General features: G+C 30.3%; 2 protein-coding genes across 3 annotated transcripts; both read right to left on the bottom strand.

Moving 5' to 3' along the window:
- On the bottom strand, positions 1–2,450 carry LOC123907157 (eukaryotic translation initiation factor 3 subunit K). Its single transcript, XM_045957272.1, has 8 exons — positions 2,228–2,450; positions 2,075–2,131; positions 1,891–1,941; positions 1,719–1,781; positions 1,240–1,290; positions 1,101–1,167; positions 728–810; positions 1–374 (listed from the first exon to the last, which is right to left on the bottom strand). Exons 1-8 carry the CDS (start codon positions 2,345–2,347, stop codon positions 171–173), a joined length of 696 nt encoding a protein of 231 aa, XP_045813228.1. The 5' UTR covers positions 2,348–2,450; the 3' UTR covers positions 1–170.
- Positions 2,451–2,978: 528 nt separating this feature from the next.
- LOC123907156 (kinesin-like protein NACK2) lies at positions 2,979–10,059 on the bottom strand. Of its 2 annotated transcripts, none has more exons than XM_045957271.1 (15): positions 9,844–10,059; positions 9,194–9,446; positions 8,830–8,919; positions 8,624–8,724; positions 8,299–8,412; positions 8,131–8,212; positions 7,831–7,898; positions 7,598–7,657; positions 7,393–7,517; positions 6,657–6,852; positions 5,985–6,122; positions 5,471–5,560; positions 4,529–5,401; positions 3,590–3,894; positions 2,979–3,456 (listed from the first exon to the last, which is right to left on the bottom strand). In XM_045957271.1, the coding sequence occupies exons 2-15, from the start codon at positions 9,426–9,428 to the stop codon at positions 3,132–3,134; spliced, it is 2,802 nt and encodes a 933-aa protein (XP_045813227.1). In that variant the 5' UTR covers positions 9,429–9,446; positions 9,844–10,059; the 3' UTR covers positions 2,979–3,131. The 2 variants fall into 2 exon arrangements, with proteins under 2 accessions (XP_045813227.1, XP_045813226.1); XM_045957270.1 differs by having other exon boundaries at positions 2,989–3,456; positions 7,831–7,919; positions 9,844–10,019.
- Positions 10,060–23,120: the final 13,061 nt, after the last annotated feature.

The following is a 23,120-nucleotide window of genomic DNA, read 5'->3' as shown; positions in this document are numbered from 1 at the left end:
TAACAAAGCAAAATCGTTTTCAAACATTAATTTAAAAACGTTTTAAGAGTATAAATTACAATAGTTGTTCACTAATTCAAAAATTGAACCAGCCAAGGGAATGGGAGTTTGCAAAATGTCGCTTCAACTAATCTCAAATGAAAGAAAATTCACAGTACACCATAAAAAAGTCAACTAAGATTATTGAGGATGTGAGCAATGTGCTCGAATGGTACACTATCTGCAGTGTTTTTCTTCAAAATTGGATCATTATATTCATCTCTGGGAAGGACAATGAGTTGACCCCTGCCCTGGCTTTTCTCAATAACCCAACCAGAGTTGGCTACTTGATGTTCAAGGAATTTGTCCAAGGCTAAACCTTCTATGTTGATAGCCTATTAAAGTTGAACACAAAATAAATGGTCTTATTATACATTTCAAAAAGTAACGAGAGAAATCAACTATCATATAGGTATGTAAGAGTATTTAAAACAATAACAATTTCAACAGGACCAATCACACTTGTATTTGACAAACAGTGACAATAATTCAAATAACTAACTGCAATGTTTTCAAGAATTATTTAATCTCAAAGGAATAAAGAGAATATAGCCATGAATCAAGAAGTGTACATCAAACAAGCCTTAAACTATATTTCGGAGAAGTAATGCAACGGACTTGGTGCTAGCATATACTAGCTAGACAAAAACATTCAGTAATAAACGAAAGGACAGAGCTAAAAGCATACCTCAGCAAGCACAGTTCTGGGAATCCTTTGGTAAGTCAAGGATAGGACATGAATTGCATAGTCTTGGATTGCCTGCTCAAATCCTGCAATAAATTTCTAATTAAGTTTATGTAAAAGCATGCATTAACAATGTTGAATCTAAAGCTAAATCAGTGTCAATACTAAACCAAAGATAAGTGAAAATCTCCACTGATTTCTAAAATAACAATGTTTGTCATATACACGATAAGATATAATATATTGAAGCAGAACAACACTATTATTTCCCAATCATATTCGTGAAAGACCACGAGGCTTCCCAATAACATGACTCAATTAACAAGATAGATAACAGTTAAATCAAGATCATTTCATGTCATGAATATATAATTACCAGGCACAGCTTCAACTATATGACGACTTTTTGCTGCTTCATCCCAGAACTGACGAAACCTTCCAGTCTGAAGAAGAAAACAATATTAATTTCTGGTTTCTAAGAACTGCTTAAGCCATGGCAACTAAATAATGCATACCTCCAAATAGTGAGACAGAACAATCAGTGTCTTGAACTGCTCCTCCATTTGCTAATATTCACAGCAAACAAAAATCATCAATACGCTAAAATAAAAAACAAAATGACAAACAGAGTACTGCTTAACAAGAAAGAAACTTCTAAAACCCAAATGAAAACCAGAGACACAGAAACCCTAATGCAATGTTTAGTTAGTAAAAACAAATGTCGGTATGTTAGTTTTTCTCCTTCGCTAGGGTTTTAACCTTGTCCTAAACCCTTAGCTCAAACTGGCTGAGGCTGAGCTACCCAACCCTCTTGAAATCCTATATAACACTAAAGATTGACAGTAAAATTCATAAAATTGCAATTGATTAATAGGCCCTTCTCATTCAAAAACATATCTAACGAGAGTGACTGGATCATTCAAACACACAATCAATCATGCATGAGAATAAGAACAACGACTACAAAGAAAATAATGCTTTGTAAGAATCTTACCACACGTTCCGGAATCAAAAACAAACACAGGCTGAAATCTGGAGCTGGCATAGCCATGAGGGCCTATTCAAAAAACAAAAACAAATCTTTGAGCATGTGCTAACATCAAGTGTCAATTAAAAATCACAGTCACAATTTAAATTGAATAAACAAAAAATTGATGAAACCAAACCTTAACCAATATGCGAGCTACAATCTGAGAACTCATCTTCTCAGGCTCAAACTGCAATAATAAACAAAAATTTACTTATAATCTAGTAATCACTTTATAAATTAAATTAAAGAATAATCTCAAAACCAAGATTAATGATATTAATAATAAGAATTAAATTAAATAATAAAACGAAATAGAAAACCTGGTAAAGGCGAAGAAGGCAGAGATTGGATTCAAGACTATACGTCTGTGATGAAACCTAATGAAATAAAAGATGATAATTTGTTAATTGGGAATGAATTGAATTGAATTGCGTAACCCTAACCCTAAATTGATGATAAGATATGATACTGACCTGCTCATTGACATAGTTTTCGAGATCTGGAAGAATATCGGGATTGTAGCGATTGAATGCAACTAGTTGCTCAACAGTGTAAGCAGTTCCTTGTTGCGCCTTTGCTGTTTCTCTTCCCATCTCTCTCTTTTTCTCTCTTTCTGTTTGTTTCCACAAATTTCGCCTAACTCGGTAGATATGCTCAAAACCCTAGTACTTCTCTGTACTTTACCTCTCTATAAACGAACACCACTTATAAAAAGTTTTTTTTTTTTGACTAACTTATATAAGATAAATAAATTCAATAAAAAAATTTATATTTAAAAATAAAAATAAATCTTAATAATATATCAAATAATTTTCAATTTTTTTTTAAATCTGACATGAATAATTTATATGATACAAACTTTCAATCCAACAGTAGATTTTATAAAATCTGACATGAATAATTTATATTCGTTACAATGATTATTAACTTGTGCATCATAAAAGATATACTCCCTCCGGCCTCATATGTAAGCAAAAATAGTTTTTTTAGATTCATTGAAAAATTGATATATTTAGTCTAAAATATAGACTAAATATATCACTTTTTCGATGAATCTAAAAAATATACTTTTGTTTTGCTTTTACATATCATGCTGCAGGGAGTATTTACTTGTTCATATTCACCAAAGTACAAATGGATTAAGACATCTTATATCTCTTATGATAATCATCAATGACACCTAAAGGTATCCCCAATCACCTATTTTTAAGCAACACATTCAAGTAACTCGTGCACTAAAAATCATTTTTATTCATGTTCATATGAAAATGTTCCTTATATAAACAGATTGAAGAAGCTCTAAAAGCAATACATTTGATAGTTGTGTCAACTATAATCATAAATGAAAGACATTTAGTCATTTACAATAATTCATGTTTACAATTTTAAAAGATTTGATATAAAGTTCCACCCTGCCCATGTTTTCCTATTATAAGGGCTAGCAAAGTTCAAAGCAAACATGTCCTTGCTATTTTCATTAGATACACAGAAATCAATGAGTTTTGCGACAATTTCTGCGCTTTCTTGTATATGTTGCATGTTATAAGGGTCAGTCCAAAATTTATTTACAAGTTGCAGCCTCCTTTGTTTCCCAACTGGAGGAACTTCCCATCTTGCATAAAGTAGTTCCCTCTCCTCTGCTGTAAGTTTACAGTTCACCCTCTTGGCAAGATACTCCCTTTCTTGCTTCAAAGCTCTGATGCTGCATTTGACAGATCAATCAACAGCAAAATATTAATACTATTTGAGTATTTTCTGAAATAAACCTTTTCAAAGACACTAATGATAATTATAAACATATGCATCTAATGGAATCATCAAAGACACTTGCATACCTTCCCGAAACTAAGTCTGCAGGTTCATTACTTAGAAGAGCAGGACTAGCATTCCCAAGCTCTGCCAGATGCTGTTCCAACCATGTCAATCTTCGAAGTTCAACTTCCATATATATCTGATCAGAAGGATCTCCTCTTAACAAAAGATAAAACTGTGTTCGGTGCACCAGAGAAATGTGGCATAAATGCCATAACATAATAATTTGCTTTCTCTGCTGTTCAAATAGTATGCGCCATGATAAAGGAGATCGATCAATTGTATCCATTTCTTCAGGTACGGACTTGTTAGCTTCAAGCTCCAAAACCTATACCCGTGGCAAAAGAAAAAAAGTATCAACATCAGTATATTATATATATAATGACACGTTATAAACAATGAATTTCACTAATTCAACCGTAGAATAAATAAAAAAATTATTGAGTAGATCAACTCCACAAATTTTTATAAACTCTTAAAACTATTTGACACTTCATTAATTAAGTCAAAGGAACATATAAGTAAATATCGATGGTTAGATTACATAGCTAGGAATTTTGAATTTATATACAACTTTGTGTGTGTTTGATCATTAAGATATTATGACAATAATCAATGATTGGATTAGTTAAATTATATATATTACCATGAATTAACATGAATGAATTGCAAATAAAGTTGAGCTTAAAAAAGCTTTACCTGCAATAGGTAAAGTGCTAAGATAAACTCTGTTCATTCCAAGTTATTGTCAGATACAAGTGATTTTTAAAGTATGTTGTCAAGTTTTTGTTTTTCTATATATATTCATTAATAACTTAAAAATTACTAATCTTTGCCAGGGGAAAGGACCTATAAAGAATGCATGACAGGAAAACGGTTGAATTCGGAAAACAAAACTAAGATGAAGAAAATAAACACGGCAGCACCATAATATAATAAATAGAAATTCTATCAAATCTTACCTGGCAAACCAAAAGTTGCTTCTGGTAATGCAATTTAGCCACTAACTCTTTTAACTCGGTAATATAAACTCTGAAACTCCGAATGTTCTCCTCGGCAGCATTCTTGAACATTTTCTGAATCTTCTTCACATTCACTGATTTTGATTGCCGCGAAGCAGGGCTACTTTCATCATCCTTTTGTGAGGTATCTTTATGCAACCTTGCAGAAGAATCACCACCAGGGGATGAAATGTTGGGAACTCTGTTCTCAATTTCATGTTCCATTGCTTTACAAGAAGAAGAGAGAGGTGAGCAAGGAGCTCGCATTATGTGTTGCATACTGGGGCTGTTGTTTAAGCTAAGAATTTTCTTCCTTCTAGGCTGTGTCTTACAGTCTGGAGTCTCCTTGGTGCCAAAAGCAGATACCAACTTGTCTATAGATTTCTGAACATTCTCCAGCTTCCTTTCTAAAGATGAAATAGTGTTCCCTTGATTTTTCAACTGAGCTATCTTTTCCATCAGGTTGGTCTTGTCTGCTTTCACAATTTCATCTGCTGTAGAACTAGCAGCTACCAAGTCTTTTATTTCAGACAGTACTTTCGACATGGTATCAGCCGTTTCTTGATTTCCAAGATTATGGGTTGCAAAATCCTTATGCAGCACTTCAAGTGCTCGGTTGGCATCCTCAAAGACTTGTAGCTGCCGATGTTCAAGCTTTTGGATTTCATCAACAAGTATTGATGGATCAGGAGAAGCCAATAAATTCTTCAGCATTGCCTGCCTGCTTACTGTTACCCTTCTCTCTGGAGTATGTTTACCAATATCTGATTCATTTTCTTCAGAAAAAGAAAGACATCTGACAACTTGACTAGAAGACTTGCAATCAATTGATCCCTGCATATAATTTGAGTCAGAAGAATAAAATTAGGGGTTAAACTAATGTGTTACGATCATTCCAAATACCTTCTGAACTTTATTTGCTCTTCTTTCAAGATCAAGTTGACATTGTGCAAGATCTCGCTGTCGCTTCAGATCTTCCATATCTTTTTCCATCTGCAATTTTCCATAAAAAGTAAGAATGTTTGCATAAAACTCAAGAAAAGTCATGTTTTCATACTTTAAAATAAAAAAATAGGCCTTTCACAGTTTATACTTGTCTTTTAGACTAGAAGAGCAAACCAAGCTGAAGCTACTTTGCAGGATTTGATAATCACATTATGGCATCGGAAAGTCAAATGTTATTGCTATAGATTCCAAGACTTCCATAAACGTTAACAAATACGGTTTCATATAACAAATCAATGACCATATTTTGAGCTAAGAGATAATGTAAGAACTTCGAAAAATACCATTATAATATCCTCAGTAAGCTCAGTAATTTTTTTAACTCAAATATTTTTTTCACTCAGTAAATTTGTTTCACTCAGTAAGCTCAAATATTTTGCATGAAACTTAAGACCAAGAAAAAACTATGTACCTGCTGAATTTTTAACTCCTTTTCTGCTAGCAATGACCTTAGATATGCATCTGCAGACAGTTCAGGGTTTCTTAACTCTCCTTCAAGCCTTGCAACTTCATTTTGCAATTCTCTAACTCGTGTCTTTTCCGAAACAACCTGTTGAGAAACACCACCCGCCTATTAGACAGGCTTCTCATAATATGATTGTTTTCTGTTTTGTGAAAAATATGAAAGCAGTTGATAAATGAAGTGGTATTTTGATATAGAAGATACATTACACAATACACCGAGTGATATATATTATAAAGAAAAACATGTTGGGATTTCCATTTGAGTGACACAGACTAAATCTTGTAAGCAGCCCTTTGATTTACCAATATGAAAATGACAGACAGTATGCCATTTATAAAAATTAGTATCCGTTACTCTTCACTTATTTCAAACCATTCTATTAAAACATACCCTTTTCACTAGTTAATTTGAGGATGACTACTAACTATCTAAATTCGATGAGATCTCTAGAACTTAAATTTAGTATCATGCTTGTCAAGAAAATAAGAATGTCAACTATCAAACTTCTGCACACTTCTATTTAAAACACGTTTTCTGAAAAAATAACTATATACAGTAATATAGGAGAAAGTGTAGACAAGATTTTTCATATATGTCATGTTTAGGTGTTAGTCATACCATATTTACACGGGCAGTATTAACCACGTCCTTTGCACTGGTAGCAAACGATAGTGTATTTCTTGTTTGCTCCAGATGACTTAAAGCCGGACTGACAGTGCATATAATTGCTGTTCGAGCATTTCCCCCAAGTGAAGATTGCAATATTCGTGTCAATTTGGAATCTCTATATGGTATGTGACCACGTATTCCACAACTGCAAAGCAAACTCCAAAAGCATAATCAGACTCCTGTGCATTGAGCAAAATCACATAGCACCAAAGGTCTTTGTTTTATCATAAAGATGACATTTAACTTCAGGTTACCTAATTTCTATCCAGAGATCATAGCATTTGAATTTCATAATGTAAGAAGCAACTCAATACGACAAACAATCTTGCATGAAATCATTGGAGTTTATTAAAGGAATTTTTTTAGCCCTTTGCTATTTTTGTAAAACTTATTTGATTATTATTATTATTATTATTATTATTATTATTATAAAAATGTGTAAACATGATTTTAATCATATAAACAATGTTTTCTTTAAAAAAAGTACTGTAGATTATAAAAGACCCCTCAGTAGTTTATTTTGTACCGTTAGGTAGTCACCGTGAATGATGAACTTTTTGGCTGCTAAAAAGTTTTCTTGTTGCAATCAGGACTTCTGTTGTGCAGAAAGAACAACAAGAAATGGTAGACACGTGTATTCGGATTTCGGATGTTCTTCAAAAATCTAGAATTGCAGGACCTTTACCTTAGCTTCCTGATGACTGATGCAAGTGTCAATAGACTTCTGTTAATGTGGCTTCCTTCCTTCAATCTTGCTCCACATGTATTTGTCTGAGATACGCGCTCACTTCCAGCAAGATCCACAAAATTCTACAAAGGCATAAAAATTTATCAATGTGACTGGTTTGTTATCAAGACTTTCAAGTCAAACTATGGAGATAAAAACATACCAAGGTGGCTATGTAAGATTTTACATGGTCTGGACTTTCACGAAGGAAGCTCTCTACTGTCTGAAATATTTATAACACATAAATAAATAGATAAATAAATACATTAGCACAGAAAACAAGAAGACTTGATCTCTTACCTCCGCATTTAGCTAGAAGAGAAATGGAAAAGTTATCCCAAATGAAACACTTACATATGTATGTGTTATCATTTTAAAGTAGTTGAGTGAGCTTACCAGCCTGATTATTTGATGTGATCTCGAGCTTTTATCATTTAAAGTAGTTTCCCCCACTTGCCTATGAGCTGCAGATACAATTTCAAGAACTATTACAGCAGTAGTAAGTGTCCACCAAGTGCTATATTTTCTAACCCTCTGTTTTACATGGTTTATGTATACAAAGGTAAATCTAATTCAAACATCAGAAAGGATGAAATATAGCAATATTATCTAAACAACATGACGACACGAGATACTGGAGAAAACTAGGATGCCTATATTTCATACGAGACAAACTAAGCCAGATTTCTAAATTACCTTCACATATGCCAATTAAATGCCTTAGATGCTGACCATCCTTGGCTACTTCTTCATTCAGCTTTTCCACAATAGTCCCTTTCTGCATGCAATAAAAAATATTTATCAATGAAATGTATGGATTCCTTTAATAACGTTAAGTAGAAGCTTTACTTATGAACCACATACCTCTGGATCATCCAAAAGCCGAAGAGGACCAGATTCACGGTTAAGAAGGTCTATAACAGTCTCATTATAAATTTCCAAAGCAGAGATTCTCAAAACAAAATCCCTATCAGGTGTCTGTGAGATCGAAAAGAAAGGTTCATTAGCACAAGCTTTTACTATAAAACCTTTGCAATTAGACTTGGTACATAGGATTCAAATCGTGAATATCATTTCCCCTTCTTTTTTTTAACTTTGCATAGAAAGCCATGTGCTCACCCCAGCTTCTCCTTCTAGAATGATAAATACCTGACATAAAGTTTAGTATCTATATCCAACGGTCACTCACATTCTTGATGTAATCATAGATGTCCCTAATAGCATTTTCAGTGATGCCTCTCATCGTGAATGTCTTGCCACTGCTCGTCTGCCCATAAGCAAATATGGTTGCTGCAAGAAAATTGAAATTGTTGGATAGATCCAAAAGAGAAGTAATCGGAGAGAGACAGGGAGATAACATATTCCGATGTAGTCTTTTAGCAAGGAATAAGTTACCATTGATTCCAGAAAGTGCTGATAATGCAACATCTTTTGCCCCTTCATCATAAACCTTCTGAGTTGAGCATGCAGGAGTAAAAACTCTATCTGTATCACATCAATCATATCACAATAACAGCTATTAAAAAATATTAAATAATTAAATACGATGAAAATAGAAACATAACAATTACTTAATTACCATTTATAAACAACATAAATGCATTAATTTCCCTTAATGACTATTTCAGTTCACAATTTTGAACAAAAAATTCATTAATTTCACCTATTCAGAAAGAGCAAAGTTGAACTAAGATTAAACAAACAACAGTCACATGCAATGCAAAGCAAGATGCAATGCAAAGCAAGATGCAATACATACCGAAGGTGTACGGTGTTGTAGGCCTCCCTTCATTTGGATTCTTGAATACTATGGTTTGCTCATCCAAACAATCCCAAGCAATTAGATCGTACATGGACTGTTCCTTCCTGTTCAGCGGCCTCATCCGAACCGTGACCCTAATTTTCTCTTCCCGAATTTTGGAACCACCGGGAGTACTGGCCAGATTCCTATGTACCTTAGACGAAGGAGTTGCCGCTGCCGGTGTCCCCACCATCGTGTTCACCCTAAACTTCTGCAGATCAACAACACATTATTAATTAATACTAGTAATTTTCAATTTCAACAGTTGCTTTCCAAATATAAAACCATTGATCTAAATTCCAAATTAAGAAACATTTTAAATAAACAGAAATAAAGCGAATGAACAATAATATAGCTTATTCTACATTACAAGGAGCGAATGAACTTAACATTAAGCTGAAACCTAGCATGAATCTAAAAAAATCAATTTATGAGAAACTTCTCAGATTATAAATCTACTACTACACTAAGGCAATTTGAAATCAACGTTACATTTGATACTTTCCTAAATCTTTTTCTTTCTTAAATTTTCTTGATCTTTACTTTCCTTTTACAATTTCACAAGAACAGTTCTATAAATAGAAATTGATCCTCATAAAGAAAGTTACTCTGTTAAATGAAAGCGCGAAAATGCCCGTGAATTTCGTCGGTTCTTGAAAGCGGTCGGAAACGGAGAAATGCCGGTGAATTTCGTCGGAAAAATGGCGAACGACGTAGTTTGAACTTTGAAGTACCGAAAATGAATATTCTGAGGTTAGAGAGAGAGAGAGAGAGAGAGAGAGAGAGAGAGAGAGAGAGAGAGAGGTATAGTAACGACTAAGGCTAACGGCTACTTCAATGGTGGTTCTTTCCGGAATCAAATGCAATTATCGGGCCCCACTTTTATGGGCCTCATAAAAGCCTTCGTGGGCTTCTTCATAAGGAATATTCACAGCCCATTCTACTGAGAAATGAAGAACTTATATTTTAATTTTATTTTATTTTCTTTTTGAATTTAATTTATATGCACCGCTAGTCTAGAGTTATTTTGCACATGCATCCAATAATATACTGACACATCATGTATGATATTTAAAAACACATGATATGTCACATTCATTAAATGATGTGGCAACGCATTATTGGATGTATTTGTAAAGAATATTTACACCGACGGTGCACAGCAATTAAATTTTTTTTTTAAAATATCATTTTGTATGAATAAAAGCTCGATTAATGTGCCAATTGCTTAAAAAATAAAATAAAAAATTAGTGTGCCAATTAATTGGAATTTGGGTTTGCTCCATTTACTACACATCCGTTTGTTGCTCATTTATAAGAGAGATAGACAAAAGTGAAGATTAGTGAGACCCATTTTTAATGAAATTAGACCGCAAGATAAATAATATACACTTTGTTAGGTTACTATAAGATTTGTACCAAACACATGAAAAAACAAAATAATGATATTTTAGTTCTTATCATGTGTATCAAACACATAATTTGATAAATGTTATCATGTCACTATCATATCTTATTCTTATCCAGCTCATTATCTCATCCTGTCGCAATCCTATCTTGCGCACCAAACAGACCGTTATTATAAGCTTTTCCAACCTTTTATTTGTCAATTTGTATGTTGATCTTTTAAAAATATCTTCTTATACTAATATATGTAACTTTAATTTCTCATATTTCAACATATGAAAAAATAATAATAAATAAACTAAACTGGTGATTACTGATTATATATTGGGTCATGTTAACATAATTTCTAAGATGTTAAGAATATTTAAAATAGTAACTATATTTCTGAAGAAAAAAAAAACTTTTAATTTTTGAATAAATAAAAAATTCAATACATAAATATTAATTCCGATAATGACATCAGACCTAACAATTTCGATTATTTTATCAATTGAGCTAGAATTTGTGGATATTTTTGTAAATTTTTTTATCCTCCTGTATGTTCAATCGGACAAACAATTGTAAAATTGAACAAAATTTAATTAGAATTCTCCTTCTTCTTTTTTTTTTGACAAAAATTATAATTCTCCTATTTAGTCTTTTGTTTTTTTAACAGATGAAAAGAGAGTAACATCTATAATAGAATTTAATTTATATGCACCGTCAGTGTAAACTTATTTTACACATGCGTCCAATAATATACCGACACATCATGTATGGTATTTAAAAACACATGATGTGGCAGCGCATCATTGAATGTATGTGTAAAAAATCTTTACACTGACAGTGCACAACAATTAAACTCTCTATAATATTTGATGTCATATTATATGTATCACTTTCATGCTTTGTCTTTTTTCAATCAAACCGTCCTTGTTAAAAGTCTTCGTGTCTGTAAGTGTAATAGCAACCGTTTAGTTTAAGATTGGAAATTCGTTGAAAAATGACATTTCAAATGAAAAATAATGGCGTATAATATAAATTTATAGTTGCATTCATAGGTCGTCATTTATCACGGCTACTACTATTCTTACCTCACCTCTTATCGGAAAAAATAAATTTTATCCCACCTTAACTTTCTAAAGAAAATCGTTTCCGCACTCAATTTATGTTGGAATTGAAAAAGAGTGATGCCATTTTTGAAAAAAATTAAAAATAGGTGCTATTTTTTTTTCTCATGTGAAAATCCAATTTTTCCATCTCATTAATTTTTTATGGAACCCATCTCATTATTATAAAAAAATATTTATTATAATTAATATAATAAAAATATATTTATCAAGACAACCAAATAATTATAGTATCTCAAGAACTTAGCTCAGTTAATAGGGACATCACATTATATATGTAGGGGCCGATGTTTGAACCTGAACACCCCTCACTTATTCACTTTAAGGGTGAATTTTCTAACTACTATGTTATTTGACAAAAAAAATTATAGATATATGAGATCTACCGACTACCGTAAAAGATTTAGGTAACATGCATGCGTATGATGTCATATGTTCGAATTTTATTGACTCTATTGTACACAAAAAAAAAATTATAGATCAGAAATAAATTTAACTATTGATATCATCTATCTATTTCTAGGGAGTGGATCCTCTCCTGTGTAATGTGTCTCCAGCTAAATTTGGACCGCACATTTTTTTTGTTGCGGGCTGCCCTATATTATCAAAAACAGCTGAATGACCATAATGTAAACATTAACCCCTCCCGTGAAAACTACACGGGAGACAATCCTTATCCTATTTCTAATTTGATATTGTAGTCATTTAACATGAGGTAAATAGTTTAGCTATACGAATTTAACAAAATAATCTCAAACTCAAATTATTGATCAAGTTTGAATCAATTCATGGTAAGTTTAAACATACACTTAATTTTCTTCTATTGGTTGAATAATTTATTTTTTGGTACATGGTTAAATATATTTTTAATACCTATAAATATATCAAATTTTATTTTAAGTTCATGTCCCTCTAAAAATTTCCTTTGAACCTTGGTCCTTTTAAATTTTCAGTTTTCAAATTTAATCCTATCTTTTTTTCAAAAGTTCACCTATTATATTTTAAATAATTTTTTTCAAAAATATACTATTATTAAGACCTTAAAATACTATGAGTTAGATTACTTAACTATTTAATCTTTAGTTTAATCTTTAATTTGAAGTTATAGATAAATTAACAAAAATTAAATAGTTAAATTATTAAACTAATTGCATTTTAAGGTGTTAATAATGATATGTTTTTTTTTTTAAAAAAAAAATCATTTAGATTGTGATACACGGACTTTAAAAAAAAAACTAAAATTGGAAATTTAGAAAACTAAAGTTTGAAAAAAAAAATTATATATAGGAACTGAACTACAAAATTTAGAGGATTACAAATATATTTAATTTTTTTAAAACGGTTAATCTTCTTTCCTACTACTAAAATACTGGCTTCAATCGTGACAAAAATTTCAAATTTGAGCAATTTTTGTTTTGAATGGAAAATTTGAGCAATTTAAAGTCAGATGAGATTCCTAGTGAGATTTTCAGATTGTATGCCTCTAGGAAAATTTGAGCAATTTAAAGTTAGATTCCTAGTGAGATTTTTAGAGGCATACCATCTAAAAAGCTTCCCTGACCAATTGGGTAGATAAAAAAAACTGTAGTAACAGTTGCAACCGCAATCCAAAGGCGCATTGTCAATAAGTAATTAAGCCAACCATACCCTCCTATATGCAAACCATTAAGAAACCCAAAACCCACCATCCTCTTAGCAATAGTGTTGGGTGCATCGTGCATGCATTGGTCATCAACAACAAAATACAAATTTTGGTTGCATGCATAGGTCATCGACCACACTTATGATAGATAAGTTTTATGCTATATATATTGAGCAAAATCCAAAAGTCCCCTATAAAAGAGATACTCGCCATCTTATAAATACTTTTTAGAAGAATTATTTTTATTTTAATTCAACCTAAACTATGATATGGTATCACAATTCAGAGCCTATCTATTATTAAGTCATCTGCCACTTATCCGCTCACTAAATTTAATAGTATTGGGTGTAGAGATTGTGTATTGAGAAAAACCTAAAACTATCTATAAAAATATATTTAGGTCTAAAAATAATTTTGGACTAAATTGCACTTTTACCCCCTTAATATTCATAAACTTGCTATTTTAATCTCGTAACTTTTCTATTAGCATTTTTACCCTATAATTTTAGATTTTTTTGCAAACTACTAGCTTCTATTGATTTTGACAAAATCAATGCTCATCTGAATAGTGACTTACATGCTACGAAAACATGTCTTGCTACATATGTTGATGTGACATGTAAATCGTTGTCCACATAACAAGACATGTTAACGTAATATGTGAGTCATTGTCAACGTGTGTGTTAACTTGATCAAAATCAATCGGGATGAGTCTTTTGCAAAGAGTGTTAAAATTAGAGGGTAAAATATGCTATTAAGAAAGTTAGGAGACCAAAATTATAATATTATAAAAATTTAAATGTGAAAAGTGCAATTTAACCAATGAGACAATCCACACTTCATAAGATGTCAATTTATTTAAAGACATATACTTCTTTTTTTAACTACAAAACCTATGTAAAAGAAAAATGAGAGAACATATTATATTGTTTGAACATTATAAATATTATTACAGTATTTTTTTTAACTACAAAAGCTATGTTAAATACTTCATACTTATAACATGCATGCTAAAATAAACTTATAGATCACATAATGATATTGTTTAATTAAAGCATGCTAGTTAGTTGAGTTGAGTTGATCACACTCACCCATTTCCAAACAAGAAGGGAACACTAAACTAATTATATTGTTTTACACTAATCAGTAGTACTAATTGGTGGCGCTTTGAGTGTAAGAAAAGTCATTTTGCCCCCAACCATAAAATGAAAAACCACCTTAAAAATCTCCGTCCCCACAAAACCATCAAAAGTAACCCACTGATTTTCTTATACACTATAGTACTACTACCACAGTATCTATACGTGGGGTAGACTTATTGCCACATGTTGGTCAAGGTCAACGACCCTACATGTTTTACTTTGTCCAATTATATCAAACCATTTTCTTAAACACAACCATTTTTTATTTTTATAGTAGATGTATGAAGCCTTGTCATCAAAATAATGGAATGAAAATCAAGTTATTCGGTTCAAGTGGTTAATGAGCTTCATCAAAAAGACGGATTTTGGGAGAACTTTGGTTCGATTCTTGGATAAAACAATTTGCCAAACTTCACTTACCTCGCGGTCGAACTCTGAACTACTAGGGTCTCTTTTCCTTAGAAATGAGAGTGTTATAAAAAAAAATAATGGGAAAGGAGTTCTCATGTTTAATTTATGCATGAGAGAAATAAATTCAACGTCAATTCCTAGCAAACAAATTAAATAAGAAAATAACTTCCTACAATTTATTTTATTTTTTAATTTTATTTAACATGATAAATTTTAATAACATAGTAAAAGTAATAATAGAAAATACTAAACCTTATGTAATAGAAGAAAAAAATAATAAACCACAAAAGTACAGAACAATAGCATTGTAAATTGATTGTTTTGCCAAATATAAATTGATCAATTTGCAAAACATAAATAAAAGAAATGAGATGTTTTATAGTAAGGATTTGAAGAACTTCTACTATTTAATTTGTTGTTGACAAGTCCATTAAAAATGATTGAAGTAGTTAGTATTTTTTTTTATAATATAATAACTATATAAAAAAATTGGACCTCTATATACATAGACTCTAGACCGTTGGCGCCAACTCAATGCCAATGCTATAGCTCAAGGTAGACCCTGAATAAATTGTGGTCTCTCATCATTTATCACGAGTGAGAAATTTATAAGAAAATTTAGATGGAGTGAATTATAACAGTGATAGATAGATCATACTTTATTCTTTTGTGTGTAAATCGTGCATGAGAGGATCCATTTCTTCAGATTGATTTTTAGGAAATTATTATTACGTTTAATTATTATAAGGTTTTTTTTTTAAACTACTCCTTTATAAGTATTTATCCATCAATCAATGAGAACAAACTATATGCATACAAATTAGTTGTGGATATTACATGCAAATTTACTTATGTGATTTGTTCTAATTACTTAATGGATAAATACTCTCAAATTAATTATGATTTATGAATGAGTAGAATAGGCATCCATATATATAAAAGAGAGTAGGCATCACCTTATTATAATAAATTTTCATCCGAGGTGGGATGAGTATCTCAACTGGTTAAGTTTCAGGGTTTAAATCCCGACAAAGAGAAAAAAACTAACTTAACATTGTAATATACTAATTAATACTGACAACTAACGATTTGCTATTAAAAAATAATAATAAAAATAATTCATCCGGTCTTGCTTGAAATAGACGCTATATGTGTTCTTTCAGATGCTTTCGTTCTTCTCTTTCACTTCTTTTTACGTATATATCACAAAGATTTTTAAAAAATAAGGAATATAAGTACGTGCACATATTATTAAAGAAAAGCACGTACAATATTAATCTTTTATTGTATAAAAAAATTAGAAGTAAGTAGCCAACTTATTGAGCTCAAGTGGTTAATGAGATTCACAAAAAATGAAGGATTTCGGGAGAACCCGAGTTCGATTCCTGGATGAAATAATTTCTTGGTCAGACTTTACTTACCTCGCGGCCGAACTATGGACTATTATGGTCCATTTTCCCTAGGAACTAGAGGGTTATAAAAAAAAAGTACAAGTAAGTTTTGTTTGCCACTTTACTTTTTTACAATATTTTTTTTTTGTATTGACCTTTTTACAATATTTTTATAAGTATTTATAAACTCTGGAAGATAAGTCATGTTAAATAGCCAAAACATTGGAATCTTCTATTTCTTTTATTAAAATAAGTCATTTTCGTATAGTAAAAATTTTCAAAAAATATCTACTTGTTAGTAAAATGTTTTGTTTATTTATTGGTTTGGACCTATCATATATTGTTCGTAAAATACTAATTATTATGATTGTGTTTGTTATTAATCATTTTTATAATAAATAAAATACAGTAAGAGACAGCACTAGAGATAGAAAATTAGAGACTTGAATCTAGTTAGCTAACTGAAATGAAAGAAGAAAGGCTTGATGAAGAGCCTTTCCAAGTAATGGAGAAGACATAATAGAATTATTTAAATAAAAAAATGATGAAAGAGTTATTTCTATAAACTATTTAGTGAAAGTAACGAGTATTCTTTAAATTTAAAAGGCTTATAAAAAAAATTCTTTATTAACAAAATAGGTAGGAAACATTGAAAAAACAACATTGTATTTAGAAAATTTACCTTAAAGGTGAATAAGTGGGGTGTTCAGAGTATAAATCTCGACTCTACAAAACAAAAACTTTGACCGCTACTAACTATTTTGTTAATAAAATTTTGACACATTAATGTAGGTGCAATATAAGTCAGAGACACAAGTTGAAATAATTATTTGTCAAACTTTACCTAACTCGTGACTGAACTTTAAATTATCGGGATCTCATTCGCCTGATAACCACATAAGGTTAATATATCTATATAAACGTTAGAAACAATTATAAGAAATACTAGTAAGAGATCATGTAAAGGAGGTTGGAGAAACAACAAACTCTCTAATCCATCACATTGTCTACATGAATGTGCATTTTTAGTATATTGAGTGGTGTCGTTTACGACATTAAATACAAATCTAGAAAAGAGTTTGTCTAAAAGCTTATTTTAAGGGTTTAAAATCATTTAACTATGTAAGTGTGAATTTTCCCTAATCGTGCAAAAATCTACAACCGACACACACATAATAAAACTTTCGAAACACATTACATGCATACACACTCAAACGCAAGGTGTTATACAAATAGTTGGAGATTTGAGTTCATGATCTTACGCTATATTTTATTTTGGAATAAAAAAAGTAAAGATTGTAAGGGAAGAGTAATAAGATGATGGGAAAAAAAGGAAGTTTAATGGTTTGGAACAAGAAACAAAATATGTAATGAATTAGAGATCATGGGAATCCATTGCTTTTCCTCACATATCCGGGGAAGAAAGTGTGGCTATCTTTTGTTGTTATTAATTTAATCATATCATCATGTTATTTTTCTTCTATTCCACAAAAGCAATGTTAATGCCAGTTTCTAGAGTTGCTTCTAGGTTTGCAAATTAGTATTATTCAACATTTTAAACTTAAACTTTGAGGTGTTCTGTTCGAAACTTGCATCCAATTAAAGTAATGTTATTAAACTCACACGGATATGGTTGACATGGTCATTATAGGATATTGTTTTCTTTTTAGTCGAGTAGTTTAGTGGGTGAAAATTTTATCATAAGTGTGATGACTGGGATCTCCCTACATATATAATGCAATGTATTTGTCAACTGAGTTAAACTCACAAGACCAATATATAGATTATTGTTAGAACAAAGTTAATATTTTATTGGACCGGATATTTTTTTTGCAGATTGAATTTATATTTCTGTCAACTTTTTATTCTTATGGATTTATAAATTAGATAATTATTTTTGTCAACTTTTTGAAATGTGAATTTAAAATTTCCACATATATAATAAGGAGATGATGTATTTCTTTTTTTTTTTCAATATTCTTGCATTCCATATTTGAATATTTTTAATTTGATTTTGGAATTAAAAATATGAGTTTAATTATTGTGCACTGTCGGTGTAAAGAATTTTTAATTTAATGCGTTGTCACATTATTTAATGAATGTGACACATCATGTGTTTTTAAATATCATACATGATATGTCGGTATATTATTGGACGCATGTGTAAAATAACTTTATATTGACGATGCATATAAATTAAATTATAAAAATATTTGTAATTAAGTCTATGAAGTTTTTAAATAATTTATAATTGTATATGTGAATTATATCCAAACTTTTAGTTGTACCCCTAAAATTTTAAAATATTTGCATTTAAGTTTTTCATACCAAAATTAATTTTTTATTGAAAAGTCATACCTAAACTTTTAATTGTACATTTGTACCACTAAAATTTTAAAATATTGTATTTAAGTTTCTCATCAACTTTGAAATAATTTACTATAATTAACCTAGTCCCTAAACTTCTACGTAGTTTGGAATTGATACCAAAATTCAAGAGCCTGGAATTACTTTGGAAGATATAATATTTATTTAGAAATTTGTCACTGATTATTTTTAGGGTGTCAAAACTGAGGAATTTTTGTTTGACAATATAAACTAGGCTTTGAATAAAATAATATTCATAGCACTGTCAAAACTAAGAAATTTATTTTTTAATCAAAAAAATATAATGTTCCTAACACTCTTATGTAAGTACTAACACTAATTTCCTAATTAATTAAAGTTAAACAAAGCCATCAGCAGTTTAGCGGTTGAGACAACAGTATTGAGTCAAATACTACAGGAACCACACAAAAAATAAGGATGATTAACTAAAAGCATTATTTAATATGTAAAGAGAATTAATTAATCAAATTAGAATAGACATAAGGGGTTATTTAAGAACAAAAAAATGAGTAGGGAAAAGTGGATAAGGATGAGAATTAAAAAAACGTAAATAAGTGATGAGTCATCATAATATAATAATAATAATAACTAGAACTTTGACCCATGCGGTGCATGAGTCTAATTAGGTGTAATATGTAATAATAAAAAATAAAATACAAAAATTCTAAGAGCATTTTCAATAAGAGTATAGGGAATTTCATGGACTAATTATTCTATATTTGTTTATGTGCTTATTTTATATTTTATATATTTTTTAAATAATTTTTGAACCCCATCGTTTTGTTTACTTATTAAAAAAAAATTGCTGATAACTAAAGGTTCAAAAATTGATGATAATTAAAGGTTAAAAAAAAATTAAAGAAGTAATCAAAAACATAAACTTAAGTAGACATCCATAAATAAATAAAAATTGTGATTAATTCCGCCGTTCAAATTTATTGAAAACAGTGTTAACATATTAGGATTCCTAAATTCTTTCATAATTGAAGCACATGTTTTAGCGGTTAAAATGTTTTATTGTAAGTAAGAGATGCAGGTTCGATGACAAATCTGTATATTTTTAATATAAAGCTGCAATAAAAACAAAGAGAAAATGAGGGGAAAATTTTTTGGTTTAGGGTTAACTTATGTTAGCAAGCTTATAATATAAGAGATTATCGGTTTTTAATTGTTTAAATTGTGCAATGAAAATTGATGGTGCTTAATTGTCGTATGAAATCTTTCCTATGAAAGTTGATGGAGCTTAACACTTTGTGGACATAATTTAAATCACAATTGGTCTGCTAGTGCATATTATATCAATTGATCATCGGTTAATATTAAATCTGCAATATTAAAAACAAAATAATGAATGTGATTAGTGACATGACTATGGTTGTGTTTGGTTGTATTGCAAAAAAATTGATTTAGTAGAATTGAGTTTGATAATAACTTTTCAAATTACACGTGATAATAACTTTCCAAATCTTACATGATAATTATTCTCTAAATTTATGATCCGGTAGAAAAAAAATCATTGATCAGGAAAGACATAAAAATATTTCGCGATGAATAATATAGTCAACAATAATTTTGATATGATATACTTTTAAAATTGATGGTGCTTATCAATTATTGCACATAATTTTAATCATAATTGGTATAGTTGCCATAATGGTTGGAAATATTGCCTTGCATTGAAGGGTTACGGGTTCGAATCCTAGTCAAGACAAAATTGTATTATTTTTTAATAAAAATTGCAAGATAAAATGGAGGGAAAACATGGAAAACAAATTAGGGTTTAGAGTTTGCTTGTGTATACAAGCTTATAATATAAAAGATATAAGGCAAAATTACGCTACAAGTCCTTTATCTTATTTTTTTGTAACACTTTGGTCCTTTATCTTTTTTTTGTAACATTTTGGTCCTTTATCTTTTATTTGTAACACTTTAGTCCTTTATTTTTTTATTTGTAACACTTTAGTCCCTTTTTTTGTAACAGTTTGGTCCTTTATCTTTTTTTATTTGTAACACTTTGATCCTTTATTTTTTATAAATAAATAAGATAAGGACCAAAGTGTTACAAAAAAAAAAGATAAAGGACCAAATTGTTACAAAAATAAGATAAAGGACCAAAATGTTACAAAAAAATAAGATAAAGGACTTGTAGTGTAATTTTGCCAAGATATAAAGAAAAGAGTAAAAAGGGTGGTAGCTGTAATCGATGGAGAAAAGTTGTTTTGTGAAAACAACAGCAAACCAGCGACGGGAAAAGTTGGCAGTAATCATAATCACTCTCTTCCAGAAACACTGCTAAAAATGTACTACAATTCAATTTTCAATTCATTTTTTTTAAGAGAAAAAATTTCCAATTCAAATTAGAGAGCTAAATTAGAGTAGGCTTAATTAGTAAAATGGTTTTTTAAACACATTTTTTATTTTAAATTGGTCTCTCAAAGGAAAAAAATGTCCGAGTAGGTCTCTTAAAGAAAAAAATGCCTGAATAGGTCCCTTAAAGACATATTCGTTAATCAATTTGGTTCCTAAAAAAATGTCTGAATATGACCAAATTGATTAACAGATATGTTTTAAGGGGTGACATCTAAGGTGAGGGAGCTATTAAGTCCCTCACCGGTGGACCACTAAAATTTTACGATCAGATATGATTAATGGCTTAGATATACTAAAAATAAAAAGAGACACATGTAAAGCTGTTCACATACAATCTTTCTTAAGTAACAAAAAAAACTTTTTTTTTTAATAAGCAAGTAACAAAAAAAACTTTGATTGTGTTTCTCTTTTTCTTCCATGACCATACTCAACTGAAGCTTTAGAATCTGAAGCAAAACCTCCAAAATCAAATTTTGAAACCAACCCATCATGCAAAACCATTGAAAAAACCCAAAATTGCAACAAGAAGATTATTCGGATCACTGTGCAATATCCTTTTATCTATGATTCTCCAAACAATTTTGTCTTCTTCTTCGTCTTGCTTTGGTGACACCACCGGTTGTAACATTTCAAGATGAACAATTAAAATCTCAAATAGAATTTCAAAACTAATATTGTTTCAGATGCTTGGCAAGCGAAAGAAAGATTCAACGGCGGTGGTGGTCTGCGTCGGTGATGGGGACAGTTGGCACCGGAGGTGTGGTTGTTCGCCGGAGTTTGTGTGAGTGATGGATGGAGTTTTGATGGAATTTCCGTCGAATTGAAATGTTGGGAGATGAAGTTGTGGTTTGACAGGATTGCATGTGGATAAGTGTACATGTTCCTTTTCTAATTTTAATAGATCTAAGTCATTGATCAGATCTAACGGTAACAATTAAATGGTTCACCGGTGAGGGACTTAATAGCTCCCTCACCTTAGAAGCCACCGTTTTAAGGGACCTATTCGAACCTTTTTTTTCTTTAAGAGACCTATTCAGACCTTTTTTTTCTTTAAGGGACCAATCTGAAACCAAAAATATCTTTAAGGGACCATTTTACTAATTAAGTCATTAAAGTATTATTAAACTCACTTGAATTGGTCTGATTGTATTAACTTGAGACCCATGAATATACTCCTTCTTAAGGTGTCAAGTTCGATTCTCTCTAGTGTTAAGTACAACAAATAGAATACTATGTGAATTTGAGCAAGTTCGCTGGGGCTTTTCTAACATGCACCACTTGATTAAGTGGTGTATGATGCACAAGTTACCAATTATATTATAACGGATACGAGTTTTATAAAATCTATTATTGGATTGAAAATTTATATCATATAGATTATTCATGAAAATTTAGAAAGAGATTGAAAATCATTTGATAACTTGTGCACCGTAGACACCACCGTTGGTTGGTATATTATTGGTGATGTTAATTATTTTTTTTCTTTTCCTTATTATGTGTTTTTTTTCTTCTTTTAATACTCTTACTATCCCACACAACATTAATTATTTTTAGTTTCAATAAAAGTAAAATAAACTATTTTAACACTCTCAATTCATCTAACTAGTACTTTACAAACTATCTTATTGATAAGGATATTCTAATTAATAAAACTCATTTTATTAAATTTTTGAAGAAAATATACAATTTTAGTACAAAAAAAATATATACATGAAATCGTTAAAGGTGCATTTGGTTTAAAGGAAAAAAAAATAAAAGACAAAAAAAATTGAAATCAATGAATGAATTTAAATTAACTTTAGTTATAATTCATTTATTCATTGATTTTTGTATTTTTCTCCATTCTCATTTAATCTCTCAAACCAAACACACCATAAAGAAAAAAAGATTAACCACACCATCATGGATTCATGATCATTATATTGAAGGTGTCAATATATATTGTGATGATTCGAGAAATATTTCACCTAATATGCAATGATCATAAAGACTATTCTATCCACCTTTGAAAAATAAAATCTATCT

This window comes from Trifolium pratense, linkage group LG2 (assembly GCF_020283565.1).
Source record: "Trifolium pratense cultivar HEN17-A07 linkage group LG2, ARS_RC_1.1, whole genome shotgun sequence".
Classification (NCBI taxonomy): domain Eukaryota; kingdom Viridiplantae; phylum Streptophyta; class Magnoliopsida; order Fabales; family Fabaceae; genus Trifolium; species Trifolium pratense.
The sequence above is the reverse complement of the archived record's forward strand: the minus strand, read 5'-3'. Positions and strand labels throughout refer to the sequence as shown.

What these genes read in the sequence shown, in the direction of transcription:
- LOC123907156 (XM_045957270.1), bottom strand. Translation starts at nt 9,428, where the DNA reads ATGGTGGGGACACCGGCAGCGGCAACTCCTTCGTCTAAGGTACATAGG. An exon ending in AGCACTTTCTGGAATCAATG is followed by an intron (nt 8,725 to 8,829) that starts GTAACTTATTCC and finishes ATTTTCTTGCAG; the next exon opens with CAACCATATTTGCTTATGGG. An exon ending in TCAGTCATCAGGAAGCTAAG is followed by an intron (nt 6,853 to 7,392) that starts GTAAAGGTCCTG and finishes TTTGCTTTGCAG; the next exon opens with TTGTGGAATACGTGGTCACA.
- LOC123907157 (XM_045957272.1), bottom strand. Translation starts at nt 2,347, where the DNA reads ATGGGAAGAGAAACAGCAAAGGCGCAACAAGGAACTGCTTACACTGTT. An exon ending in TTCTGTCTCACTATTTGGAG is followed by an intron (nt 1,168 to 1,239) that starts GTATGCATTATT and finishes TTTCTTCTTCAG; the next exon opens with ACTGGAAGGTTTCGTCAGTT. An exon ending in CCAGAACTGTGCTTGCTGAG is followed by an intron (nt 375 to 727) that starts GTATGCTTTTAG and finishes CAACTTTAATAG; the next exon opens with GCTATCAACATAGAAGGTTT.